Below are 14,051 nucleotides of genomic sequence, written 5' to 3'. Positions count from 1 at the left end.
CTCTCCGCTCTCGCATTGTGGAGTTCAGAAAAAAAGTCCTAATTCGTAATTTCTAATTAAATTTCTAGGTTTTCACTTACGCAGAGTAAGCGAGTGTCGTGTCAGAGATTTTATCTGATTCTCATCAAAATGTGAACGATAGGCTTCCGTAGTTGAAACTGCTGTCTAGGAGTTGTTAGGCGAGAGTGGTAAATCGAGGAACTACAATATTGCAACTGTTGGCTATGGGCTGTTTCTAAGCAGGAAAGCCGGCCGCAGTGGCCGAGTGGCTCTAGGCGCTTCAGTCTGGAACCGCGCGACGCTACGGTCGCAGGTTCGAATCCTGCCTCGGGCATGGATGTGTGTGATGTCCTTAGGTTAGTTAGGTTTAAGTAGTTCTAAGTTCTAGGGGACTGGTGACCTCAGATGTTCAAGTCCCATAGTGCTCAGAGCCATTTGAACCATAATCAGGAAAAAAAGGTCTAAGCAGCCTAACAACTCATCCAGTCTACTTAAATGCATATGAAAGCTACAAGCAGGCCACAAAGTCTCAACCATGTATTAATTAGTTACCAATTGTAAAATGGCATTTACAGAAGTACGAGAATTGTATCTTAGTGTCTGCCGTCTTCTGCTTGATCTAGCGCAGTATTTCCCAATCCTTCTGAGACCATTACCCCCTTAGTACGATCAGATGTTAGCTACCCCCCTTTCACCCCTCTGCCTACATCCGTCAGCAGTAGCGCCTAACTAAATTTTAGAGTGAAAATGAATTTTCTTCGAAATACTTTATTTTTAATATGATGAAAGATATATGATATTTAGTTTTTGTAGGTGTTTTATTAAACCACGAACTAATGAGCGAGCGGAGCAGTGTTATTTCTAATAGCTTATTTTTTTTCATGGGAAGGTGATACAATTTTCAGTTCATCGGAGGTACTACCCACAACTCCTCCTGAGAAAAGAAAGCGAACTATTCATAATGAGGGTAGACACACGTTACAAAACATACTTGCACTGCACCTACTCTCCCTAGAGACACTTGCTTGACCTACGCCCTTCATCCACTTTTAAAATCAACCCAAGTTATTAACAATACCCGTCTCAGTGGCCGGGGTCGCTAACGCACGTTTGTGCGGTGGCGCTCGACCCGGGGGTAAGCTGGTTCGAATCCTGGTAGTGGAAAGAATTTTCGCTGCTAGTATTTGGTCGGCAAGGGCAAGGGAAGTGTGAAGTTCCTGATCACCAGACCTTTTCACTAGATTTTTTCACCGATGTACTGGTTCAAATACCAAACCTCTTCGCTGTATCTCATGAAATGAGATCATGTGACACTGTGATGGTGGTGATCCGTCCGTCAAATGGGGACGTTAAGCTTGAGGGCTGCGCTATTCGAGTAGGCTATGTATCGTCACAAGGTTTCACCCTCTCGCTTCTCTCACCACCACCACCATCCAACACGAACATGACATTCCACACACACACACACACACACACACACACACACACACATACACACACGCGCGCGCGCGCGCGCTGTATTGCAAACATTGTAATGGAGCATGCTGTAAATAAATAGTATTGATAATAACAGTCATAATAGTGATAGTAATGATGATGATTGTAATATAATATTGGGTGAGTCTTATAGCAATGTAGGGCATTGTTACTGTTGTGTTGTGCTGCTGATTAGTTCGTTTATTTGTTCCGAATCAGGAAGCAATTTCAGGTCAGTTACGAGAGTTAGGTATACAACTCGGAGAAAGCATATTCACGAGATATTTACACTAATGTGATTTTATGTCTCAATTTTACTGTTATAGAAGAATGGTCCAAAGCATGTGTGTAGTGGTTGGGCTACGTGACGATAATGATTTTCATACAGACGTTTCACAAACGGTTACCTCCACCATATTGTGTGACATTATTAGTAATTCAAGTAATCGGTATTACAGTCTTTCGAAACAGTGATAATATTACTGATCTTTTAAAAACAGTTTAGTTTCGTGACCAAAACACAATCGTACCCTTTTGTTTTTACCGCTCGCAAAATTTAATATATTTAATATATTTGGAACCACTTGATCTAGTGGCACAGACACACGCCTTCCATTGCACTGCGCACGTGTTAGGCGGTGAAGTTTAATAGTACTCCAGCAAGCTTCTTTACGCAATGTGAATCCTTAGTGTGTGTGTGTGTGTGTGTGTGTGTGTGTGTGTGTGAGAGAGAGAGAGAGAGAGAGAGAGAGGGGGGAGGGGGGAGGTAGAAGGTACTGGTGATAGGTAGCACAAGGGAATAGTGATGGTGAACTCAATTCAAATTTTTCGGTTATTTGAATTCTTTCTTCGGTTAAGATAAATATTAAATTTATAATTCTTCTTCATTTCAGAACTCTTCGCCGTATGGAGATACACTAAAGGTAAAATTCGTAAACTCACATAACGGCCGAAACTAACGCAGTCGCATTACTAACACGATTCGCAGTCTCAAGGGTACGCTTTACTTGGGTCCTGAGTTTAAACGCACTAATTTCTAAAAGCATATTCCTAACTTCTCCTGGTTCCATGCTTACAGCTTTCTGGTTGTCTGATACCCTCTAAACTCCAAATAAATTCGAACTGTGTTCGTGGAGACACCGCTGACTTATTTCGCTTCCAGAATGTAACTGTATTTTGTACGTTTATCTGTCCTCGATGTGTTTCAGTTGCAGAAGGATGCCGAATGCGGATGTTGAATTATTTTGCTCTAGTCATGTACGTAAAAAGCAAAGGTAGGTTATGACATCACGAGTCTTAGTTGTATAGCTGAATTCTGCGCGATATTAACGGCACCTTCACCCTGATCAGAAGGTCGTCGCCTGTTGTTATTTGGTGCCGCTTTGATTCGCAGTGTTGCGCCGTGCATATGTTAATGACGCTTCGTGCTCCGCGTTTAATATAAAACTGAAAGAGCTGAACATTTAATTTTATGAAATTAATGTTGCAGCCAACATAATTTATCAAACTGGCTGTGACCTATAATGAAACACATTTACTTCTAGTGTGTGGAATTTACCCGAGTTCGCGCGCGAGTGCACGCACACACACAAACACACACACACACACACACACACACACACACACACACACACACACACACACCCACACACACCATTAAAAATTCAATATTTCTTGATGAGTCAGGATGTGTCCTATCACCCTATTCGTTCTTTTAGTTTAGTTTCACCATAATACTCATTCCTCCCACAATTCAAAACAGTACCTCCTTTTTTTCATCCGATGTACCAGTCTAACTTTCAGCATTCTTCATTAGCAGCATATTTGAAAGCTATTCTCTTCTTGTCTGTACTGATTAGCGTTCAGGTTTCGCTTCCATATAGCGCATACTGGTCGACTGTTATACGTCGTATTTACTGTCACTTAATGTGATATTCAACATTAGTGTATTTTTATTTTCCGTAGAAGCTTTTTCTTTCTATTGTGAATCGGCATTTTATATTTCTTTACTTCCGCCATTTTCAGTTATTGTGCCATGCAGGTAGCAAAACCCGTGTACTGCAGTGTCTCAGTTTGTAATTTAATTCACCCAGCGTTACATGACTTATTTCCATTCCAAACGATGGGAATTGTTTTGCTTGTACTGATACTCATCCTACAACGCCTTTTCAAGATGACATCGGCAAACCTCAAAGCTTTATTTCTTCTCCTCTGCCTTCAAGTTCATTTTCAAAATATTTTCTTTAGTTTCTTTTACTGGTTGCCCTGCATACATGAGATAGACTACAACCTTGCCTCATCCCCTTATCAGCTTTCCTCAATTCGTTTTTGCTTTTTGTGTTTTATCCTTGATAACTTCAGTATTCCATAGAGTATATTCTAGGTCCATCGCCAAATTCGCCGATAATTAATCAACCGTGTAGAAGCAAAAGCTTTCTCCTGCGGTCAGTTTCCTGGTCTGCGAGAATGCCTGCATCTTCCTCGACGGGACGCACTGTAACAGAATACGAACAGTTAGCAAACGCGGTTCCAAAGCAATCGGCGGCTGATACAGCCCTTCTTGATTGCAAAAAAGTTAATCCACATGACCGGTTTGGTTCCTGTAGAACCATCTTCAGATCTGCAATTTCGGTTACAGGAGTAACCCGTCCACACACAGCAACCTTCATATGTTGCGTCATATGTAACCGAAATTGCAGATCTGAAGATGGTTCTAGAGGAACCGAAACTGGTCATGTGAATAAACATTTTTGGAATCAAGACGGATTATAAGTGGCATTGTTTATTGTTATCTCGTGGACCGCAAAAGACATTTCAAATGTGTGGTGCAGTAGTTTCCTCAACAGTGCACTTTTGAGTCGAAACCATCTCATACTTTACCTTTATCCTGTCGCACAGAGTACGGCAGAGCGGTACATCATCTTACTGTGTAAGTTCTACATCTGCATCTAGATGGATGGTCAACAAATCACACTTAAGTGCCTGGCAGAAGGTTCATCGGACCACCTTCATAATAATTCTCTATTTTTCCACTCTCGAACAGCGCGCGGAAAAAACAACACGTATGTGTTTCTGTGCGAGCTCTGATTTATTTTATTATGATGATAGTTTCTCCGTATGTAGGTCAGCGTCAAGAAAATATTTTCGCATTCGGAGGAGGAAATTTGTGATTGAAATTTTGTGTGAAGATCCTGCCGCAACCTGAAAAGCTTTTGTTCTAATGATGTCCATCCCAAATCTTGTATCCTGTCCGTGACACTCTCTCCACTGTTTCTCGATAATACAAAACGTGCTTCTCTTCCTTAAACTTTCTCGATGTACTCCGTTAATCCTAGTTTCTAGAGTCCATCCACTAATCTGTGTCAAGGATAGGAATGACATCTCCAGCAATTGCGGGGGAAATCCGATTCTTCTGCTAGCAGCTTTTTAGTGGTGGATACACGATTTTCTTTTTTCTCCATTCCTATCACTTTCTCTTTATGTTACTTACTTTTATTAATTTTTTTAGCTTCTACATTCTGATGATATATATTTCAAGACGATCTGCTCGTGATGACATTTAGATTGATATTACATGATGAAAAAAACAGAGATGATATCGTGAATACTTTTCCAGTATATATATATATATATATATATATATATATATATATATATATATATATATATATATATATATATATCCCTCTCTCTCTCCCCCCCCCCCACACACACACACACACTGTTTGGCTTCCGAGCTAGCTAATCACGGTAATGTGTCTGAATTTCCAGCTTCCAGTGTCAGCTGTTTTGAGTTTCGCAAATTCGTAAAAAAGTTTCCTAATTTCTATTGCATCGTTTTTAGGTTAGCCGTTTCTGTGTGCCGTACGATTAGATGTCATTTTAATCATCTGTGTGGTAAAAATCAGCATCAGTGTAGTGTTTGCACTATGGCATATGTATCATCTACGTGACACTGTTACCATGAATGTTTTGTCCAAACACACTCATTTCCACGATCTCGTTCTGAACTCACTCTTAGCTGCCATCACTGCTTCAGTGATTCTGCGGCTATGACGATGTGGAGAAAACACATTAATTTTGAGGTCTCTTACAGACAATTGACATACGTGTTGAAATGACCGAACCAAAATAATAAAATCAATGTAAAACATCTTCTACGCGAAGCGCGCTACAGAAAGATGTTGAATAAAATTGCCCGTAGGAAGGGGGGGGGGGTAGGGGGAGATACATATGGAGAAGACGAGACGGAAGGAAACGTCACGGGTTGAGAAGGCATGGGGTTCGTTTTAATGATTATAAACTCGATTCAGATTTACAGGTAACTTGGCAGTTCGAGAGTTCATTTGTCAGTATGACGTTGCCCATTGTTTGGTCAGCAGGCGCTGGCTTATCTAGAACGATGTTGTTGCGAGTTCAGCAGCGACTGGCCGCTATAGCGGAGAAAGGACAGTCGTACTGGGCGTCGTTAAGACACCGTTCTGGCACTGTGGCACTGTCCACGCACGGAGTAAGCCTTGCGGGTAGCTGCGGGGACAGCACGGCGCTGCAGGCTGGCCTGGAGCCGTAATGGCTGGCTGGGGCCTCCCTGGCGGAGGATTTCCTCCGCAATTACACGCCGCCGTGTCCGCTGGCTGTTGTCTCGGGGGAGGCAGAGAAAACACTGGAGCTGCGCAGCGCCTGCTGATTGCGATTCAAGTGCCACCAGTGGCACAGGACGCGGAACTCCTGTAAACCCGACGGATTTTAACTGGCGGGAAGTGAAACCCCTGATCTACTCGGAAGGGGGGGGGGGGCACTGCGAAACCACAGAGACAGAAATGTACTGACGAAGAATAGATGGTCACATAGCGTAACTCGCAGCTTGCAAGACTGGGAGGGGAGCCCGACCCTGAACGACTTCGCCCGGAGGATTAACGACCGTGGGCTGGTGCACCGGCCAGCTTCAGTGTGCTTTTCAGACGGTTTCTCACGCTCGTTTAGGGAAGTGCTGGACTGGCCCCCAGTCTCCGCCTCAGAAAATTCGATGCACGAACAACTGAAATACGATCATACACAGAACAAAGCGGCGCACGAAGGGTATCGGCCCTCTTAACGAAGGGACCGTACAAACATTCCCTCACCGATTCGATTCATGTTGACAGGATGTGTAGGCCGGCGGGGTCAGGGATTTTCTCTGCCTCGTGATGACTGGGTGTTGTGTGTTGTCCTTAGGTTAGTTAGGTTTAAGTAGTTCTAAGTTCTAGGGGACTGATGACCATAGATGTTAAGTCCCATAGTGCTCAGAGCCATTTTTTTGAGGATGTGTAGGGCACAACTAGGACTTCAACACATTTGAACAGGAAGACGCAACACTCAACAGGTACTGGATCGTGTTGAAAGATGAAGTCGCCATACCCGAGTTGCCCATAACCAGCGGGAAGGAAGAAGGTGCTTAAAACATCAATGTAGGCCTGTGCTGTGATAGTGCCACACAAAACAACAAGGGGTGCAAGCCTCATCCATGAAAAGCACGACCACACCATAACACCACCGTCTCCGAATTTTACTGCTGGCACTACACACGCTGGCAGATGACGTTAGCCGGGCATTCGCCATACCCACACCCTGCCATCGCATCGCCACATTGTGTACCGTGATTTGTCACTCCACACAACGTTTTTACACTGTTCAGTCCCCCAATGTTTACAGTCCTTACACCAAGCGAGACGTCGTTTGGCATTTACCGGCGAGATGTGGCTTATGAGCAGCCGCTCGACCATGAAATCCAAGTTTTCTCACTTCCCGCCTAACTGCCGTAGTACTTGCAGTGGATCCTGATGCAGATTGGAATTCCTGGGTGATGGTCTGGCTAGATGTCTGCCTATTACACATTACGACCCTCTTCAACTGCAAGCGGTCTCTGTCAGTCAACAGACGAGGTCGGCCTGTACGCTTTTGTGCTGTACGTGTCCCGTCACGTTTCCACTTCACTATTACATCGGAAAAAGTGGATCTAGGGATGTTTAGGAGTGTGGAAATCTCGCGTACAGACGTATGACACAAGTGACACCCAATCTCCTGACCACGTTCGAAGTCCGTGAGATCCGCGTAGCGCCGCATTCTGCTCTCTCACGATGTCTAATGACCACTGAGGTCGCTGATATGGAGTACCTGGCAACAGGTGGCAGCACAATGCACCTAACATGAAAAACTTATGTTTTAGGGATGTCCGGATACTTTTGATCACATAGTGTATATCTTCTTGTACATTGAGTGTGTGCTATGTCCAGTGTAGTTTCAGTCATTAAAATACCGCAGGGGCTATGCAACCGACAAATTAGTGGACTAGGTGTAATTGCACCCCACAGCGTCTGATGTCCTGATATCTGTTCGCACTCAAATCAATCGTTAAGGGGACGAGGAATGTAAATTTTTGTGACAATCTTTGGCTCCAGAAGATTGTCAAATGTGGCAGGCATCGAGGAAGGAACTTTGGTGGACAATGGTTGTATGGGTACCTTGTTGAAATATTTATGGGGGGGGGGGGGGGGGTTATGGTTGCCTTGGTGAAAGCAAGCTTGACATAAGGATTTGTATTAAATTAATATAGACTTCATATGATCAGCTCTATGTGAATGATGATTTACATGATCATATGCTTGGCACTATGGGAATGATCACTTAACTTACACAAACAAAATGTGAACAGTTCTATGCTGCGGTATCGCGCCGTAGTCAACACGTTAGGTGTGACAAGAAGGTTTACTGTCGGAGGTCTCTGTCAGTCAAGAGACGAGGTCGGCCTGTACGCTTTTGAGCTATACGTGTCGCTTCACGTTTCCACTTGACTATCACATCGGAAACAGTGGACCTAGGGATGTTTAGGAGTGTGGAAATCTCGCGTACAGACGTATGACACATGTGACACCCAATCACCTGACCACGTTCGAAGTCCGTGAGTTCCGTGGAGTGCCCCATTCTGCTCTTTCACGATGTCTAATGACCACTGAGGTCGCTGATATGGAGTACCTGGGAGTAAGTGGCAGTGCAATGCACCTAATGTGATAAAGGTATGTTTTTGGGGGCGTCCGGATACTTTTGATCACATAGTGTACATTATATGGTTTCGGCTCAGGACGTCACCTCTATGGCACGTAAAGTCTGCCTGGTGTTACATCTTAAAGAGAAATAGCTTTTTTGTCTCATAACTGTTGGTAAAAATAACTTTAATTTTGTTGTGTCGTAGGTGATGTTGTGTAATATAAATTTAAGTTCTAGGAAGATGTACATATTGACGGGCGGTTTCCTATGCGACTCCTCGAATGTACTCGATTGATGCGCACTAAACCTTTTCCGTTACTAGTCTGCTGCGTCTGTACAACAAACGTACTTCCTTCGGTTTTATACCAACCTAATCTGACATGTGCACTTAAATGGCTGGCTCTGGGCACTATGGGACTTAACTTCTGAGGTCATCAGTCCCCTAGAACGTAGAACTAATTAAACCTAACTAACCTAAGGACATACACACATCCATGCCCGAGGCAGGATTCGAACCTGCGACCGTAGCGGTCGCACGGCTCCAGACTGTAACGCCCAGAACCGCTCGGCCACTCCGGCCGGCTGTAAGTTGGTTGGTGCTACATAAGAATGCTGAAGATCAGATGGGTAGATCATATGACAAATGGGAGGTACTGAATAGAATTGAGAAGAAAAGAAACTTTACTAAAAGAAGAGATCAGTTGATGGGAGACATTCTGAGACATCAAAGGATCACCAACTTAGTATTTGAGGAAATTGTGTGGGAGAAGGGCAGGGGGTAAAAGTCGTAGATGGAAGACCAAAGGATGAACACAGAAGTACTTTGGGAAGGGTACAGGTTGCAGTAGTTATTCGGAGATGAAGAGGATTGCACAGGACAGAGTAACATGGAGAGCTGCGTCAAACCGGACTTTGTAGTGAATAGCCGGCCGGAGTGGCCGTGCGGTTCTAGGCGCTGCAGTCTGGAGCCGAGCGACCGCTACGGTCGCAGTAGGTTCGAATGCTGCCTCGGGCATGGATGTGTGTGATGTCGTTAGGTTAGTTAGGTTTAAGTAGTTCTAAGTTCTAGGTGACTGATGACCTCAGATGTTAAGTCCCATAGTGCTCAGAGCCATTTTTTTTGTAGTGAATACGACATTTACAATAACAACTAGAAACTTCTGCAGACATTGCACAAAAGACGATAACTCCAACTTATCGAGGAATGCGTTCTACAATATCATGTGAGTGTTCTGTGCCCCAGAAACGGACATTATAACAGTTCATCTTTACAGGCACCTGAGACGTGACTTCGTCACTGAAAACCAACTTTTGTGTAAACTACTCTTCCTCCAGTAGCCGTTCAAGTGATAGCAAAATCAGAACGAGGCTTATTGTCCCGGGCAGTCGGCGCATATATGAAGTACAGCAGATATGGTCTTAATCGGAGACGTTTGCATAGAATGCGCCAGATAATAGACTGTAGTTTGCCTATCTGCAGTTCTGTGCATAGTATTAACTTTTCTTGTCTGATATGATAGTTCGGTATGTCTGTGTTAAATTACTAACGGTGTCAGTTATGCATATTGACATTGTGCCACTAGTTGACCAATGATGATATGACTGTTATGTCGTAACTGTAATATGCGCCAGTTATTCTTTGGTATTTAGTGTTGTGACATATCCATGTATGAAATAGAACGGATAACTTGTGAAGAACGTTGTTGACGAGTGATAAAAGGTCTTTTTCCATTACATATTAATTGAATGCAAATGAACTTTCAGGAGGCAGGAGTCAAATAAAAGATCGCTGGTGAGACTCAGAATGTATTTGTTATTTTATTCAGTCATCGAGGTTTCAGTTAACGACTGTGAGGACATAACAAGAATGTTTGATGTTGTGGACAAGCGTGTTATATGGTCAACACTATTTGGCGCCGCCACTACCAGTACTCCCGGCTTCACTATCCGGGTACGTATTGCACACGGCAGAGTCCCTCCGATCGGCGACTAATTTTTGCTCACAGAAGCTTTTACCTCACTTGGACCTTCTGTATAGACTTGTGAATTAAACCATAGACTAATTCTGAAAATTTAACACAAAACTCATTAATAATCGTAAGAAATAATTCGTCTGCCTGTACGTAACGTCCATTTTTCGGACACGTGACGAACGATTCTCGCACAGGTTTCACCTTCTCTACTGACGCCCCCGGACGTCCTGATTCGTTCCCACCACATAAACAGCCACTCTCACGGAGTGTGTTGTGCCGCCCATACATTGCCTGGAGCTTTTACCTGATATTTGGTACGAAATCGTCGCTGAACCGTCACAGTAAGGGCACATTTAGCGAATTTAAGAACACAAAACCCCAAGAATCGTCTGCCCCTTAGTGCTGCGTCCAGCAACGAAGCCACGGCGCGAAACTTGAAAAAATGCTCTATCCAACGATACGTGTCATTTTTCTGTATGTTTTGTAGTTTATTTACACCAGAGGTACGTGTGAGTAATCCTGTATTACTTACCACTAGTTTATATTGCATGTGACATACTGTGTGAAGTGATACACACATTTCGACCGTCTGGGAAACAGCCATTCGTCGTCCCCGTGACGGTCTGCTGTTCCAGGTCGTCAGCTAGAGGTGACACGTGTCTCCGGCCGGGGCGTTACAGCGTTTACGGTGCCGGCCGCGACAGGTCGGTGTCGTCTTAACACCCCCCACCCCTCCCATCTTTCCCACCCCCTCCTATAAAGGCGGGTCCGGGCCGCGTTTGACGACCGCCGACCTCGCTGCGTTGCGTTACGTGCGCCGCTGCCTCTCCAGATATTAATCTTTACGCAGCCTCCGTCTGCGGGCTGCCGTTACTGCCGTGTTAAATATTAATTCGAGAACGTGGCGGCGCGCGGCGTCGTTAACGTTTAGAGGGACCGCAAATTCGTAGCGGGCCCAATCTGTCCCTGCCGCCTGCGTGGAGAGTAGCACTCTGTAGGCATCTAGATAAGTCGTGATGGTCGGTAACGTGTTCATCGTCGCAACGTGCTAATGTAATTGCCGAAGAAACTGTTCGCTCGGTGATCTTCTGTCTGTTAGACTTTTATTTCGCTGTGTGGTGTTAGGTCAGAAATGGCAACGTAAAGTACAGTGGCGGTTTTGCGTCGTCTTACTCTCCAGAGTAGGGCAGAGATTTCTCTCTTTCTTGTCTACACACAATACCCAGATGGAAAGGTCAGTGTGCAGGGATGTGACAGGAACGATTATTTGAAGAAAAAAAATCTAGTAAAGATTTTAGAATGCATATCTTAAGAACTATGACCGCTTGTTCATCTTCGCTACTGTGAAACATCTACTCAACCAGAGCTCACAGTTCTTAAGGTATGCATTTTAGAGTCCATGTTTACTAGACTTTTTTCATCGAAAAATCCTTCCTATTATATCCCTGAATATTAATCATTCCTGCAGGGACACCCTGCATTCATACAAAACGCACGTGTAACAATGTGTATAAACAATCTGTCGTCATTTATATTGGGAGGAAAGAAGGTATTAAACATTGTATACAACAGCAAGATAGTACACCAACTACATAACACCATTAAAATTGAGATACAAACGATGATGATGGTGGTGATGATGATGATGATGATGATGATGTCGTCCCATACTCCGAGGAGCGTAGGGGACGATGCGGGAGACCTGCACCGCCGTACTAGGCAAGGTCCTAGCGGAGGAGGTTTGCCATTGCCTTCCTCCGACCGTAATGGGGATTAATGATGATGATGATGATGATGATGATGATGATGATGATGATGACGACGATGACACTATGACAGTCATCTCGAGGCAGGAAAATCCCCTGACCCCGCCGGTAATCGAAGTGGGACCTCGTGCGCGGGAAGCGAGAACGCTACCGCAAGACCACGAGCTGCGGACGACACAAACGAAAGACAGCAAAAATAAATTTAATCCAGATATAGCAACACTTACCAACAACACACAGTGCACACTCAAACCGGAAAGAAACTCGTAATGTCACACCATAGCATACTACAAACAATTCATACACAGAATTAGTAACATCAAAAAACATATAATTAATATCTCCTTCAAGACAAGCAGTATACAAAAGATAAAAGCTGTGACTGGAGGCAACGGAATCTACAGTAGTTGAGGAATGCATAAATTAAAATGTAATAGCTGCACCTTTTTCAGAGTTGGGATGATCGCAAGAAAATTAGTAACAAGTGCAAAAAACGTAGCTTAAAATAGCCGAAACTTGTTTGGTCAAAAACAAAATAATCATTAATTTTCAAAAAACGGAATTTTTCTCATATACATGAAAAAATCAATGTATTTCAAATGTTCTAAGGCACTGTATTTATTTTCTTCAAAGCAATCGTAACAAATGAAAACTTTCTGTACGATTCGTATTCTATATGAAAATTAGTGCTCCATATCCAGCTGCGTGATTCGAGACACGAGCTGGAAGGCGGCAAGAACATGTCCACTATGACAGTGCCATTGTAACGTTCAGAGCTCACTATGACTTAATCGTTGCTTTACTATATGGAATTTGGTGCGTATAACCGCGGAAATGCTCTCCTTCGGAATTAATTTCAGCCAGAGCTATCTTTTATTTTACTTTCGTCTAAGAGGCATTTCCGATACGATTTTTCACTGTTCACAGCACACTGGATAGGTAAAAATTCTTGTTGCTCGTGTTACTTCAGAGTTCGTGCTAAAATCACCTCTCGAACAAGTCCGCTCGGGTTGTGGGCCTGCAAGGAAGATTGCTGTTGGAAATTGCGGCTCGTGTGGGGAGTCGGGTGGAACTAAATTGCCCGGGAACTTTCGCGGACTAGTTTAGGTTTCATTTCGCGAAGTTCGGGTTGTAGAGTATGTGGACGGTATCCGGTAGGAACTTGTAGCCACACTGACGCCGTAATCGGCACGATTTCGCTCCCCAAGTTTGTGATGTGGCGTGGCTGTGCGGTTGGGCGTGCGTTGCATACAGGCCGGTGGCGCTGCAGTAGCGGCCTGCGCCGCGAACGCGCTCGTCGCGCTGCTATCTCTAGCCTCACACAAGAGGACGAGGCGACGGTTTCTCCATGTGGAGTGAAATACAGTCATTTATCGGCGTGGTCCTCTTACGTTCAGTGCGCTTTGTCCAACGGATTTACTGCGGTTCGAGTCTATCTCTGGAGTGCGATTGTAGAAACTCTGAAACGTACCGATCAACCGGTGTCGCAACTTTTTCTACCGATTAACTGGTGTCGCAACTTCTTTATTAGACTCCGAGTGAATTTCTGATACATGTCGTCTTTCGTCACTGCCCCTACGGCGCAACGGGTAGTCGCTTCATTGATTCAGTTTTCTTCATTTCCTCCATAGCTTGTTCATCCTCTATTATCTTCTCTCGCGCTCTTCTAAGATCTTTAGCATCCGCTTCTTTTGTCTTTTCCACCGGTTAGCTCTACCTTTTTTTCATTTATCATTCCCTGATTGTTTCTGGAGTATTTGTCAGTGTGTATTTGCTTCTCCAGTTTTGCCTCCCTTCCACCCTGACACCAATT

General features: G+C 44.1%; 1 protein-coding gene across 1 annotated transcript in view; it reads left to right on the top strand.

Moving 5' to 3' along the window:
- LOC126480799 (uncharacterized) overlaps positions 1-14,051 on the top strand; it is a 747,086-nt gene that overhangs the window by 434,296 nt on the left and 298,739 nt on the right. Inside the window, exon 4 of the mRNA XM_050104114.1 lies at positions 2,370-2,399. Coding sequence (XP_049960071.1) covers positions 2,370-2,399 — 30 coding nt within the window. The remainder of the gene's footprint in view (positions 1-2,369; positions 2,400-14,051) is intronic.

Source organism: Schistocerca serialis, chromosome 5 (assembly GCF_023864345.2).
Source record: "Schistocerca serialis cubense isolate TAMUIC-IGC-003099 chromosome 5, iqSchSeri2.2, whole genome shotgun sequence".
Lineage (NCBI taxonomy): Eukaryota > Metazoa > Arthropoda > Insecta > Orthoptera > Acrididae > Schistocerca > Schistocerca serialis.
This window is presented reverse-complemented; position numbering and strand designations above follow the sequence as displayed.